This window comes from Eublepharis macularius, chromosome 3, assembly GCF_028583425.1.
Source record: "Eublepharis macularius isolate TG4126 chromosome 3, MPM_Emac_v1.0, whole genome shotgun sequence".
Lineage (NCBI taxonomy): Eukaryota > Metazoa > Chordata > Lepidosauria > Squamata > Eublepharidae > Eublepharis > Eublepharis macularius.
The window spans coordinates 97,356,568-97,372,341 of record NC_072792.1 but is presented as its reverse complement, the minus strand read 5'-3'; the positions used below and the strand labels follow the sequence as shown (position 1 = coordinate 97,372,341).

The following is a 15,774-nucleotide window of genomic DNA, read 5'->3' as shown; positions in this document are numbered from 1 at the left end:
AAGGAAACCAACAGGATGTACAATAGAATATTTCATTTCATAATGGAATCAGCTCAGCTCATCACAATTTTGCAATCACAAACAGATGAGCAAATACTACCACCTAGCAGCTGATCATCTGAAACTAAATCAGCAAAATTCACGGTAGGGGTAGGCAGTTCTCGGATGGAAATTTTGTGATTTAGTGTGCACTTTCTAAAGTCTAGAAAACCGGGATTTCCGTCTTCAATGACAAAAATTATTTTAACAGGGTCAGGTACCAGAAAGCAGAGTAAATAGAGCAGTTGAAGCATATGCCATGACTTCCCAAATTAGGAGGCCACCCTCATCCCTCTCCAGGGGTGCATGATGACAGCTGAGAGAAGCCACAGCAGCCGGTCTTCTCTGCTGTAGCACAACTCTGGCTCTCTCAAAGTATGTCTTTGCTTTTTAAACGTATTTAGATAGAAAGCAAGGAATCTAAGTCCTTTCGCTGCTCCGCCCGGCCTCCCGCCCCGCAATTGCCAACCATACCGTGGTCACGGAGCAAAAGGCAAACTTACCGTCGCGAAACAATAACCACCAAGTGAGCCGCAACAAGTTTCTTGCTATAACAAATAGATGAGCAAACACTACCACCTAGTGGCTGATTGCAAAGGATGCACCCAAGGAAAACTAAATCAAAGCTCACCTTTGATTGTAAGGGACACAGGACCCGTGCCACTCCATTGGGGGATGGACTCTATGAAATTATGCCATGCCAAGGTCCTTTCCCTCCCCAAACCCCACTTTCTCCAGGTTTCTCCAGGTTCCGCCCCCCCCCCCTCCAGATCTCCAGGAATTTCCCAGCTTGGAGCTGGCAACCCTAGCTGACCCTACTTAGTTTCTGAGATCTGACCAAGCAAGCCTGTGCTACCCCACTCAGGGAAGACAAACACTATACAACAACTAACATATACAAGCTCTATACAACTAATATAGGTTTATCAAGCCAACAAAGGACTTCATCCCACTGATCCAATTGTCGGTTCAGATGTAACTCAAAACCATAGTTTTCTTTAACAGTCGTTCATTTGTGAAATCAGGACCCAGCTTGCAGATGATTACTCACATCCTGGTTTGTGTTGACAAATGCTGGCTTCATTGCTTTTCTTCTGTCTATGCATCTCTGTAGATGGGGAGTGCATGAGGTAGCGTTGCCAGCCTCCAGGTAGTGGCTGGAGATCTCCCGGAATTACAACTGGTCTCCAGGCCACAGAGATCAGTTCCCCTGGAGAAAATGGCTACTTTGGAGGGTGGACTCTATGGAATTATGCCATGCCAAGGTTTTTTTGCTCCTCAAACCTCACTTTCTCCAGGTTTCTCCAGGTTTCACTCCCCAGATCGCCAGGAATTTCCTAACTTGGAGCTGGCAACGCTAGCATGCGAGTAGCATTGAGAAACAAATTTGGTGTGTTTGTGCACCATGTAAAACCATAGTTACTACTAACTGTGATTAATAAACCCACTTCAAACTACAGTAGTTTCAATTCCTGGACTGATGGACAAATTGATAAGAGTGGCTTGCATTTGAACAGTCAGATAAATCATGGTTAGATTAATTTGAACATGATTTTGCATTGTGTCTGAACTGAAGCAATGTGAGGTAGTTAAGAAAAGGCTTGATGCTCCTGTTACAATAAGTCAGACTTGGATATGCTTAACTTGGCTAGATTGTACTCTGTTAATATCTTATAAAACCAAAATAACCTCTCTGAAAAGTCAGAATTACCACTCTGTAAAGCTGTTATCTGTAACAATGCCCTTACATTCTTCACCTTGATGCAAAGCTAATTTTTAAACACCCTCTAAATATAACTTTGCGTGTCTCTAACAAGTATTTGAATAGCTAATCTATTGTTTCATGAAAAACTCCTGAACTGGCAAACACTGGCAATCTATGAAAGAGTTTGGATTGCCCTTGAAATGTCCTCTTTTCATTTAATAGTTAAGATTCCTACACTTCATTAATTGAACTATACCGCTGTGTATCATATTTATTATGTATTTGTTGTATGTATTATCCTAGTCTTGCTACTTTGTTTTATGTTTATATAATAACATTTTCTGAATTAATACAACCTGTTTAAGATTATTGTAGTCCTAGTGCTATGATTGTATTGATTTACACTCTATAATCTCCTTTGAAACTCAGTGAGAAAGGCAGGCTATAAAGTCAAATAAATAAAATATGTATTTTCATTAGAAATTATCCAAGCATGGCACTGCAGATAGTAACCTTGGAAATGAAACCTGGAACGTCAGTATTACAGTGACAACAGCAACTGTCACTAGATGATGTACCATATAAAGCTGCTAATGGTACAGAAATTTTTAGTAAAAGGGTTTGGCAGGGGAGAACTGAGTCATATACTTTATATAATATACATTGTGTTGGACAGTTGCTAAAATGCAAACCCATATATGTCTACACAGAAATAAATACAACTATTTTCAAGTTGTACTTACTCCTAGGTAAATGTGCATAGAATTGCACTGTAACCACAGAAGCAGCCCTGGGCTGGGAGCCACGTTTCTCTGTTTGCCACCTCTCAGTGGCGTTCCATGCCATTGGTATCTTTCTAGTCCACTTAGCTAATGTGGGACTGGGAGACTCAATACTGGACTGGTTTCATTTCTCTTCTTGACAGGCAGGCACTGGAAGATAAATGTTCAGCGATATCTGCTCAGCCCTGAGGCTGCTGGTTTATGAGGCACTTCAGAGCCTATTCTGTCCCTGATGCATTTCCACATCTACATGAAACTGGGGAGGGGGGATTATCTAGAGATCTGGAGCACAGTGTCATTAGTATGCAGATGACACACTTCTCTAATCTCTCCTTTCTTTTAAAATCCAGGTTAATCCAGACAGGATGAGGGCTTTCCTGATATTGGATGCAGTTACACACCTCCCTGAAAAAGCCCGAAATGCCTTAGGCCTAGAGTACTTGAAGGACTGTCTCCACATGTATCAAATAACCTAAGACTTGAATTCAGCATTGGGGACATTCCTCTAGGAACCAAGCTAAACGGAGGTTAGGCTGGTAGGAATCCAGAGGAGAGCTTTTTCAACTGTTGCTTCCCCTCCCCCTCAGCTTTTGAACTCTCTCCTGCAAGAAAGGCTGTTTACTTAAAAGCCTTCAGGATAGGTTTGAAGACCACCCTTTTCCTGAAGGCCTTTGAGTTAGATCAATAAGAATAGTGTGTCAGAGGAGTAGCATTAGTAAAATACTGTATTCTATTGATTTGAGGGTATTAATTGATCTCACCGGTTTTAATGTGACTTTTTACTGGATTTTAATGGCTTAAATTTTTTTTTACTGTTTTGTAAACCACCTTGGTGGTTTTACATCAAAAGGTGGAATATAAATAAACTACATTACTTGTTCTTTGTAAAGGTCCCTCAGGAGGGAGTACTTTTGGAGCAGAGAACAGTTAAAAGGGAATGGAATGCTTAATTATTTTCTCATCAATCATTTCTTGTCCCCCCATTTTTACCTTCTGTGTTTAACTTGCAAGTATAGGCAGGGCTTTTTTGTGACAGTAGTACTCACTGGTACTGGCAACTTTTCTTGGGACTCTCCCAAATCCTGATCCTCATGTACAAGCCTGTCCTACTCAGCCAGAGAAAATGGACCCTCAGAAACAGCCTAGCGGAGATCTGCAGAGGAAGGGGGGAATTGGTGGAAATTGGCACAACCTTTCTGGCACTTAAAAAATGAATAATTAACAATACTCATTTTTGACTGTTCCAACCGAAAGAAAAATATATCCAAATATATCCAATGCTTGATTCTCAGACACAAATGTAAGCAGGAGATTTAATATAAAAATTATATATTTTATACATTATATAGTCTCAAAATGTAAACACATACCCCCCCCCCCCATTAAAGACAGAAACTATAAGAGTGCATGATACAAATACAGTAAGTGGTCATGCTGGTTCAGAGCAAAATCAAAAAGCAAAAGCCATGTAATTGATTTATTTAGTTATTTTGTAGAATTCATATGCCGTTTCTCTAGAAAGCTGCTTGAAGTGGCAAAAAAGTAAAAACAATAGCATAAAATCATAAAACAACAACATAAATTATTCATATCAAAATAAACCAGGGGCATTAAATCAGCATAAACTAACCATTCCACAGTCTAAAAAAAATCCATAAAATAGCCCACAGTTTAGGAGCAGCCCATAAAACAACTAAAAATATAAATGTCAGAGTAAAAATAAATGTTACCACTTATACCCTTCATTAAGATTAACCAAAAATAACACAACATAGTGTGCAAGTTTTCAAATTCTTAAGCTACACATTTAGGACAGAATTGAGTGGTGGACAAAGATAGTCTTCTCTTTTTCACGTGGTATTCTCCAAAGTGAATTTGGACCCAAGTAGGCAGCAGGCCTTGTCCACAGAGCACATGTGGGTCCTCCTGAGCACACAGAGTAACAATGTACTTGAATAAGGTGATATTTATTTTTATTTTACTTTGATTCCTTTGCCTTGCCTTTACATATTCTGTATTCCTTATTGCATGTCACCTCTGGAAGGAGAAACTCTTCTTTGTTTCAGAGCCCTGAGATGCATCTTTCATTGCACCCCATTGCAAAGTATCATCCAAGAATTCTTCCTAGAGACACACCATCTGCATTTTCATCTCCTCTGGGTAAGATTTAGGGTGGATGTGATTGTTTGGTATGCCAGAACCTGAATTAATTTACTTTCGGTGGGAGAAAGAGACATGAGATAGGTATAGCTAAGAAATCTATCAAACATTCAGATTATCATTAGGTCTCTGTGGATCTACAGACCAAACTAGATGTGACAATGTCCTCATGGTCACCATGAGGATGCTGCCACCATTTTACAGTAATTTTAAAATGCTGTGAGGTCCCAAGCCTGATCGGGCCTACAGCACAGCATTCTTGCTCCCCGCTTGCTGCGTGCCTTATCAAGTGCCCAAATGCCCCCAATGGCTGTTTCAGCACTGGAAAAGGTGCAGGGGGAGAATGCCACACTGCATTTTAAAATCACTTTGAAATGGTGGTAGTGTCCTCAGGGCGGCCACAAGGATGCTATCATGTCTAGTTTGGACCTGAATGACTCAGTAGTAAGTGTCCAAGCTGCCAAAATGGAAATATAACTACTTTTCAAGTAATCTCAAATTTGCCAGCAATGAATCATAGTAACGAATGAGTCATATGATCAAACTGGCACATCATGACTATGAAGCTACCCATATAGCGGACCACCCCATTCTGTTTTACTATATTACTTCTACCCTTTTCTGTCTGGGCTTGCAAACACCTGTCATCTTGTAACTGTGAGTCTGAAGAATGTATTTTGACCGTTAGTGTGGCTTGAGTGCATCAACAGCACTTAGCACAAAACTACACCCAATTGGTTGTGTGCTTGGCATTAACTTGTGAACTGAGACTGTGCAATATATCTCCACAACAAGCCATGTGGATAGATCCCAAGGCAGTTTCTAATAGGACAAAATGCCTGCCTCAGTCCTCTGCTTTTTGGGCCAAGTTTTGCCAAGCAAAAGCAAAGAGGGAGAAAAAGCTAGCATAAGAAACACTTGGTCAGAATAGCATAGAGCTGCCCCACTAACAGTGTCCCAGTTTTGTCCATCTGCTCCCTTTTGTTCTGAGCCTTTTGCCACCTGTTCTCTTGTCTCTCTTCCCTCCACATTGCTGCCATGTCCTGCTTCCCAGCCCCAGTTTTCTCTTGCATCTCCACCCTAGCACCAGGCTTATCTCTCTGCCTTGCTTAGCCCAGGGAGCAAAAAACACGTGCAGTCAAGGGAGGAAAGGTGAAGGCAGCGGCTTCGTCTGTTACTCCCAACCATGCGCGCAGTAGTCTAGCCTGCGCCCTGACCGGGAGTCGAAAGTGACCCTTGATGCTGGGCAAGTCCCAGGTTTAATCCCACGCTGAGCGCCGGGAGGGCGGAGTCGCCGAACCCAGACGCGGGCTGACCTCCGACGGAGCCTCCCAGCAGCAGAAGCAGCGCCCTTGGTCGGGAGGCCGCGCACCTGTCACCTGCAATCAGAGAGCCCTTCCCTTGAGGAGGTCACCATGGCAGAGGCAAGGGGGCCGCTGGAGCCAGCTCTGGCGCCGGATGCTGAAGAGGAGCTGGGAAAGGGCGGGAATGAGAACGGCGAGGTTGTGGACGAGGGGCAAGAGGAAGCGACAGAGAAGCCCCTTGTCTCCAGCTCCGAGGCAGGCGAAGGGTTCAGCCCAGCGCCTGAAGAGAAAGCTCCCGAAGGCGGCAGCCCCGAAGCGACCGCAAGCGAAAACGGGGGGGAAGCTCCGAACCGTGAGGGCGAGACGGAGAAGCCCCTTGTCTCCAGCTCCGAGACGGGCGAAGGGTTCAGCCCAGCGCCTGAAGAGAAAGCTCCCGGAGGCGGCGAAGGGGGCAGCCCCGAAGCGACCGCACGTAGCCACCGAAGCGAAGACGGAGAAAAGGCTCTGAAGCGTGAGGGCGAGACGGAGAAGCCCCCCGCCTCCAGCCCAGAACAGGACGAAGCGCTGTGCCTAACACCCGAAGAGGAAACCCGGGAAGGGGCAGCGGGGACCCCCGAGGCGACAGACAGCAGCCATCCAACCGGAGGAGGCGAGAAGACCTCCGATACTGAGGGCGAAGGGGAGGCAGAGAGGAGTCCTGGGGAAACGCGCGGGGAGTTGGACGAAACAGAGACGGCGGTGGGTCAGAGCCTGCAGGGCGCAAGTGGCGAGGAGGGCTCGGAGGAAGCGAGCGACGGCAGAGACTCGGTCGACTCCCTGGCCCCCGAGGAGCCCCCGGGGCAGAAAGAAGAGGCGGGCGACGGAGGGAGACCTCCCAGAGGCCAGGGGCCTCCGGAGGAGCCGGCGAGCGAAGAGCCGGTGGCGGAGGCGGGCGGCCAGCAAGAAGAGCCTGACCAGGAGCGCAGCACTGCCGCACTGGGAGGGCAGCGGGACCCTGCGGAGATTGCCCCAGAGGAAGAGCCGCTAAGGGCTGAGAGCCCTGCGAGTTGTGCCCGACTCGGACAAACTCCCGGGGAGGAGGAGGAGGAGAGCGCTGCGGACGGGCGAGCTGCGCAAGGAGGAGATCAGGCTGTAGAAGAGGCCGGCACCGTGCGGGCAGAGCTGGAGGGCGAACCGGAGAGTCTTGGAGCAGCACAGCCTCCGCTGGAGGACGAGTCGGCCGAGGAACCCGCCGAGGAGGAAGCCGAGCGGTCTGCGGGGGTCAACGGCACGCGAGGAAGGGAAGAGGAAGAAGCGGCGGCAGTGGGGCCACTCTCGCTTACGGCCCCGGGGGAGGAGGCGCAAGAACACGACATCTCGCTCTTCGTCAAGGTAAGACACGCGCCTTCGCTTGGGCGAGGCGCGTATTGCCGGTGGGAAGGTTGGTTTACCGCCATATAGAATCATTGTTCTCTGCTCCATGAAGATCGACGTGCCTTAAGAATGCTTTATTCACACAGCATTGGGGAACAGTGGGAAATACCCACGTCGACCAGGGTGCAACAGTGCAGTCTCTTTAGGCATGTACCTCAGATAAATTAGTGAAGGTTTCTATTAGCTTTGGATCTTTGCTATGGAGAGTTTGCAGGCTTCACAAAGCCCTGAACAGCACACAAAATCGTTCTCATTATTTCTGGCCTAGAGAAATGGGGTCCATCATAAATTTGTCTCACCATTGTCCATATAGGATTAGTGTGCCAGATATAAACTACACAGATTATTTTATTATAAAGTATATTTGCTAAACTAGAACTCTTTAAATGTGCCAGGTGAAAATCCATTTTCACCAAGACTATTTCACCATTTACCCATGATATTAATACGCGTTTGACTTTTCATTCATGATTAAACACAGGCATATTACGGAACTGTGCTTCTTGCTCAAAAAGCATTACCCCCTCCACATTCAATAGTTTTCACAATTAATGTCTGTCACAACAAATAGCCATGCAGACATAACTAAGCCCCTTTGGAGAGATGTTATGATGTTCCCTCATCCTTAGACAGCAGAAATGGCACCAGAGGTGTTTTTAATATTCAAATATAACTAACTAGTTTATTTATTTTGGAGGGGAAGGGTCAGGTGAAATCAGGGGATGAAAATGTTAAACATGTGAGATCACAGGTTGAAAGCACAGGCAAAAGAGTCTGGCATGTGGGCTATAGAATTATAGGATCTCAGAATAAGATATAGCAGAGGCTCTCCATATTCTTTAATCCAGCACAGCTGGCTGTAAAAATCCTATGATTTGTTAGTAGGATTGAAACAAGTGAACGAAACAATAATACTGGGTAGTGTGTAGCTTAATATTTTTGAAGAATGGTGGGAATTAATGACTAAATATTAAACATTAATAAGTTTAAACTGGAAGGCCAAGATTTTTTTAATTGGTGTAGTGCTTAAGAGCGGCAGGATTCTAATCTGGAGAACGGGGTTTGATTCCCCACTCTGCTACTTGAAGCCAGCTGGGTGATCTTATGTCAGTCACAGCTTCTTGGTGTTCTCTCAGTCCCACCCACCTCACAGGGTGATTGTTGTGCAAATAATCATAACTCACTTTGTAAACTGCTCTGAGTGGGCGTTAAGTTGTCCTGAAGGATGCTATATAAATCAAATGTTGTTGTTGGAGTTGTAACACTTTGAAGTAGACTCATTAGAACAAACATGGGAACAAAGAACCTCAATTTCATGCTAACTTCAAGAGTGTTTTCATTTCAAACACTCTTCTGCTCACTAAAGTGATTTGTGAAAGTGTGAATAAGCTTGATTGCTTATACACAGCAAAACAGATTGTTCTAAGTTTGTAAGTGATGTTTTTTTTAAAAAAAATTAAAACCAAGCTGCTTCACTGTGGGAGAAGCAGTTCATTTGCTGATGCTTTGAGAGTATGGCAAACTTACTTTCTCCTCTGTGAGACTGGGGCTTTATTGTTCCATTGAACTTTATTTCATTTATTTATTTATTTTTATTTATTAAATGTATAGTTCTCTCTCCCCGCAGATGTGTTCAGAGCAGATAACATCATGTAATAAAACCACATTAAAAGCACATTAAAATATAAAACTATATATAACTATATAACTTGGGCCCCTATACAGATATTTGTTTGTTTTAGTTGTAAGGTTTCAGCCTTTAGACTGAAATATTGGCACTTGCAAATACATACCTGTTGACCAAAATGGAGGCTAAACTGTAAATAAAATCATGACAATTTGTTTTCTAATGCTTGGTTTTCGTAACGATTAAATTTGGGTTTACCAATGACATAATTCCAAAAGCCTGAGGGTATCAGTCAAGAGGAAACTAATCAGATTTCTGGAAAATTGGAAGGGGAAGTCTTGGTGAGGGGATAAGGGGTAACAAGGTTTTTCTTAATGAAAAAAATGAGCTGTTGCCAAATTATATGTGCCATGGTTTGACAGCCACTCATTTCAGATATAAAGTGAACTTTCAGTTTCTAAAATTGCTTAAGAAATATATAATATATTTGTTCAGAGTAGGGCAACTTACATCTTGTTCAAAATTGCTTATCTGATAGGTTTTTAGGATATCAGATTATTGATCAATCACCTGTGGTTTACCATTTATTTTCCTGAGAATTTATTCCATGTTGAATTTTGAAAGGGCTTAAAAGACCCTAAGCAAATACATGTTATTATAAACATAACACAACCGTTATAATGATATGGTGCAAAAAATAGGTCATAGATGCACAAGCTATTTTTTATTAAACAACATGTTTTTCTATATAATGTTCCAAATTTGTCCTGCATACACTTGCATGTTTTGTTCTGCAAAAATCCATTGTTCTGTTTGCACATATGGCTCCTTAATTACCTTTAAAGCTCAGGGGATACATATTTTTGCTTTTTTACACCTGTATTGATGCTTTCCATAATCTTTTTTGCATCCACAAAATGTTATTTATGTGTAGAACTTTGGAATGGCATACGTAGTTAAGAATACATGATAAAGTTGTCTTAATACCCAGTGAATGTTTTCAGGGCTCCCAGTGATGATATATTTGCCTGGTTCCGCATTGTAGAATAGCAGTGAATCTTTTCAAGATTTTGATGTAAAGCATGATGTATGGATAGCACTGATGCTGATTTATTTGTGGTTGTGAACATCATACTGTGAAGCTGATTGACAAACATTACATTATCATGATTATGCAGCTGGCACACATTTTTTCAGCATCAGTTAATATTTGGCATCAGCTCACCTTCACAAAATCCCTTCCACACATGGTAATGGGTAATAAATATTTTCCTTTGTGGGCTCTTGTACCAGGAAGAACTTTGCAGCCAATCAGAGCATAAAAAGATAAGTGTGACCTCACAATAAGTGATAAATATGAACTTCCCACTTGATATATTTCCCTTTCATATGTGTTCCTGATCTGATGCTGAGCTGTCTGCATGTCCATATGGGCAGATGTGCAAGAAATAGGACCAGAATATCAGCATCTCTATAGGAAATCTGTTCTAACTCCAGGGACATTGGCTGCATGTAACATTATGTATATGCCACACTCCGCATGTGAATTCTGAAGATGAATAATATCTAATTTGTCAGTTGTTAGTTTTACCTCCAATGGATCAGTAAATGCTACAGATATTACAATATGTAAATTGGTGCCATTAGTATTAATTTTGTGCCCCCCAAAATTGACAGATCCGCCATACATTTCTTCCTGTTTTGGAGAACAGGATCATCTCTGGTCATTCACTCAGCTTATTCGTCTAGTATCTTTTGTTATATCAGATTGCACTTTTAATAGAACCACTGTGGTACGGCAATCTGAATTATACTAGTAACAAAGCCCATTGTGGGAAAAAATACAACTGGCTCTAGAAAGGGGAGGGTGGGCAAACGGGCATTGCCTCCTCCTCCGTGACTGATCCTGGCCGGGTGAAGGTGGGGGGTAGGCATTACCACCTGCTTTGCTCTTGATCCCAGCTGGGTGAAGGGGGGTGGACATTGCCACTTGCTCTGCATCTGACCTCAGCTGAGGGAAGGGAGGGCAGGCATTGCCAACTGCTCCGCTCCTCATCCTGGCCGTGTGAAGTGGGGTGGGCATTGCCTCGTTCTCTGCACCTGATTCTGTTTGGGTGAAGGGGCACAAGCATTGCTGCCTGCTCCACGCCTGATTCTGGCAGGTTGAAGGGGGAGTGGGTATTGCCACCTGCTCTGCTCCTGATCCTCAGAACAAAAAGAAGCTCCCTTAGTAACAACACTAGCCACGGAAGTGGACCAACCACGACTAAGGGATATAGCCAGTAAACGATAATATCAAAAGTGTAAAGAATTTTAGTGTGATAAAGTGACACAGTGCAATATAAATAATGATCTTATAGATATATATATACAGTCAACAAGAATATCTATACAGTATACGGCTTAAAGGTGGCCAATCAAAAATCTGTATTTAAATGGTGATGCAACCAAGTTCATGGCAGAGATGAGAAAGATGAACCGTGAGGACCCTTCGTTCCTGTTCAAATTAAATTCTTGAGTTGAAGTACTCTTCTTGCTTTTTTACAACAGGTGGAACAAGGAGATGGAACACTCTGTAGGACCGAGACCCAACAAGGAACCGGTCATCAACAACGCTTGTTTCCATCAGGGGCCAACAGACCTCCTCACCAAACATCTCTGGAAGCTGTAAACATGCACATAATTCAAATAAACACATATTTACCAACTTGTTATGTCCCAATGCTGTAAAACAGGGAAACTCACCAATAATGACGCTTTACAAATTATTAGCGACAGTCCGACGCATCTCTCTTAGTTGGCCGTGCACAAAGAATTTGCCCAACAAGCCGACGTTTAAAAGAAAGTCTTAAAGGGACCATTACCATATGGGAAAACCATAAAGACCATTAAGGATGCAGACACCCAAACAGAGTACATGAATACAAATCCACAATATACAAACAATATAAATATGGACAGTATAAATTGAGTTCAATCCTGAGTTTTTGTGAAGTGACTGTTTGACTGCATTCTGCACATATTGGTTCTATTTTTCCAAATGTATGGTTGTTAATATTTATACTGTCCATATTTATATTGTTTGTATAGGGTCTCGGTCCTACAGAGTGTTCCATCTCCTTGTTCCACCTGTTGTAAAAAAGCAAGAAGAGTACTTCGACTCAAGAATTTTTTTTTTAAAAAAAAATTTTTATTGGTGAGTTTAAATTTTTAAATTTAATACATACATTCCCTTCATATCTAATTAATTCTGTTCCCCACCCTTTTCCTCCCCCCTCCCTATTGACTTCCAACAGCTTTCCAACCCTTACCCCCTTTTATTGCTTAATACTATTTCACTTATATTTTTCTTCAACACATAGATCATAATATCTCTTACTCTAAGCATATTCTAATTCTTTTATACAAATACTCTGTCAACTATACTGTCAATATAGTATTTGCTGTATACTATACCATGCAACATAGCATAGCATGCATTGAAATATAACATAACATGTATTTATCTATAACACATAAATTATAATATCTCTTACTCTAAGCATGTTCTAATTCTTTTATGCGTGTTCTCTATCCAATATACTATCAATATAGTATTTGTTATATACTATTCCATGCAATATAACCTAGCATGCATTGTAATATAGCATCCCAATATAGTATACAGTGCAATATACTAACACCATACATCATAATATATGTAATATATGATATAAATTTTCTAATGTATCCGTTTTACTTCAAATTTTCTTAATCATAATATTAGCTTAGATTGTCATAGTTAAATTTCCCCCTTAATGGTAAAGTCACTTCTCTCCTCCATTTACACCACCACCCTTTAGAAATTCTCAAACTGCCACAATTCTCCTTTCACATCCCATTTTTTCTCTAAATATTGTTTTAATTTCCCCCAATCAGCAGTATATTGTCCTAGGTCAAGATCTTTAAGCTTCCTTGTCATTTTGTCCATTTCTGCCATGTACAGCAATTTGTAAATCCAGTCTTCTATAGTTGGTATTTCTTGTACTTTCCACTTCTGTGCATACAAAAGTCTTGCCGCTGTAGTCATGTAAAATAGCAATGTTCTATACTGCACTGGAACAGCTTCCATCCCCAAGTTCAGTAGCAACAATTCAGGATTCTTGTTTATTTGGATTTGTAAAATCTCATTAATTACTTCAATTATATCTCCCCAATATTGCTTAGCTACTTCACAGGTCCACCACATATGATACAGTGATCCTTCATGCTTTTTACATTTCCAGCATTTGTCTGACATGTTTGTATTCCCTAGCGCAATTTTCTTTGGTGTTAAATACCATCTGTAGATCATTTTATATACATTCTCTTTAATATTCATACAAGTTGAAATCTTCAATGTATTTTTCCACAGGTGTTCCCACGCCTCCATTGTTATTTCTTTATGAAAATTTATTGCCCACTTCACCATCTGGGTTTTAACTATTTCATCCTCTGTATACCATTTCAGAAGTAATTTATAAATTTTAGATATTTCTTTCTTGCCTTCCTGTAACATCACTTCTTCTAGTTCAGAGTTTTCCATTCTTATACCTCCTTTTAAGCAGTCCGAGTTGTAAAGATCTCTGATCTGTCTATATTGGAACCATCCATAACAAGGAGACAACTCTTCTTCTGTTTTTATTCTTAGCATTGAATGTTGTACTTGTGTTATCTCCTTGTATGTTAGGCACTGCTTCTCGTTGTCGACAGTTCTCGGATCTATTACTTCATACGGAACCACCCATGAAGAAATTCCATCTTCCATGTAAACCTTATATTTTTTCCAGACTGTGAAGAGGCTTCTCCGAATGTAGTGGTGCAAAAACATTGAGCCTGCTTTTACTTTATCATACCACATGTATGCATGCCATCCAAATAACTTTTTATGTCCCTCCAAGGCCAGCAATTTACAATTTTTTAACATTATCCAATCTTTTAACCATACCAGACATATTGCTTCATAATATAGTCTTATATTGGGCAGTTGGAAGCCACCTCTTTCTTTCGCATCCTGTAGTACTTTCATTTTCACGCGTGGTTTCTTGCCTGCCCACACAAAGTCTCGACTCAAGAATTTAATTTGAACAGGAACGAGGGGTCCTCATGGTTCATCTTTCTCATCTCTGCCATGAACTTGGTTGCATCACTGTTTAAATATAGATTTTTGATTGGCCGCCTTTAAACCGTATACTGTATAGATATTCTTGTTGACTGTATATATATCTATAAGATCATTATTTATATTGCACTGTGTCACTTTATCACACTAAAATTCTTAATACTTTTGATATTATCGTTTACTGGCTATATCCCTTAGTTGTGGTTGGTCCACTTCCGTTGCTACTGCTCCTGATCCTGGCTGGATGAAGGGGGGGGGGGGCAGGCATTGCCACCTGCTCCATGGCTGATCCCAGCTGGGTGAAGGAGGGTCTGGCATTGCCACCTGCTCCACTCCAGATCCCAGCCATGTGAAGGTGGGGGGCAAGCATTGCCACCTGCTCCACGGCTGATCCCAGACACGTGAAGGAGGGTAGACATTGCCACCTGCACTGCACCTGAACATGGCTGGGTGAAGGGGGGCAGGAATTGCCACCTGCTCTATGCCTGATTCCAGCATGGTGAAGAGGGGGAGGGCGTTGCCACCTATTCTGTTCCTGATCGTGTGCAGCGTAAAGGAGGGTAGGCATTGCTGCCTGCTCCATGCCTTTACCTGGCCAGGTGAAGGGGGGCTGGGCATTGCCTCCTGCTCCACACTTCATCCTGGTCGGGTGAAGGTGGGGGCTGGGCATTGTCACCTGCTCCGCTCCTCATCCCAGCCAGGTGAAGGTGAGGGGCAGGCATTGCCATCTACTCTCCTCCTGATCCTGGCTGGGTGAAGGCAGAGGCAAGCATTGCTGCCTGCTCCAGCCTGATCCCAGCCGGGTGAAGGGGGGTGGGCATTGCTGCCTGCTCCATGTCTGATCCCAACGGGATGAACACAGAGTGGGTATTGCCTCCTTCTCCACACCTGATCCCGGCTGGATCAAGGTAGGGGTGGGCATTGCCACCTGCTTCGCTCCTGATCCCAGCTGGGTGAAGAAGGGGCTGGCATTGCCACCTGCTCCACTCCAGATCCCAGCCAGGTGAAGGTGGGGGGCAAGCATTGCCACCTGCACCTCGCCTGATCCCAGCCATGTGAAGGAAGGTGGTCATTGCCACCTGTGCTGCACCTGAACCTGGCTGGGTGAAGGGGGGCAGGAATTGCCACCTGCTCTATGCCTGTTTTCAGCATGTTGAAGAGGGGGCAGGCATTGCCACCTGCTCTGTTCCTGATTGTGTGCAGAGTAAAGGAGAGTAGGCATTGCTGCCTGCTCTGTGCCTTTACCCAGCCAGGTGAAGGGGGGCTGGGCATTGCCTCCTGCTCCATACTTCATCCTGGTTGGGTGAAGGCAGAGGCAAACATTGCTGCCTGCTCCGGCCTGATCCCAGCCAGGTGAAGGGGGGCTGGGCATTGCTGCCTGTTCCACGTCTGATCCCAATGGGGTGAAGACAGAGTGGGTATTGCTTCCTTCTCCGCACCTGATCACGGCTGGGTCAAGGTGGGGGTGAGCATTGTCACCTTCACTTCTGATCCCAGCTGGATGTAGGTGGGGGTGGGCATTGCCACCTATTTTGCTCCTGATCCCAGCTGGGTGAAGGGGGGTGGGCATTGCCACCTTCTCTGTGCCTGATCCCAGCTGAGTG

The 15,774-nt window shown here is 43.3% G+C and overlaps 1 protein-coding gene across 1 annotated transcript in view; it reads left to right on the top strand.

The window, feature by feature from the left end:
* The first annotated feature begins 6,101 nt into the window (after positions 1 to 6,101).
* CLIC6 (chloride intracellular channel 6) overlaps positions 6,102 to 15,774 on the top strand; it is a 40,393-nt gene continuing 30,720 nt past the window's right edge. Inside the window, exons 1-2 of the mRNA XM_054974111.1 lie at positions 6,102 to 6,230; positions 6,384 to 7,361. Coding sequence (XP_054830086.1) covers positions 6,102 to 6,230; positions 6,384 to 7,361 — 1,107 coding nt within the window. The remainder of the gene's footprint in view (positions 6,231 to 6,383; positions 7,362 to 15,774) is intronic.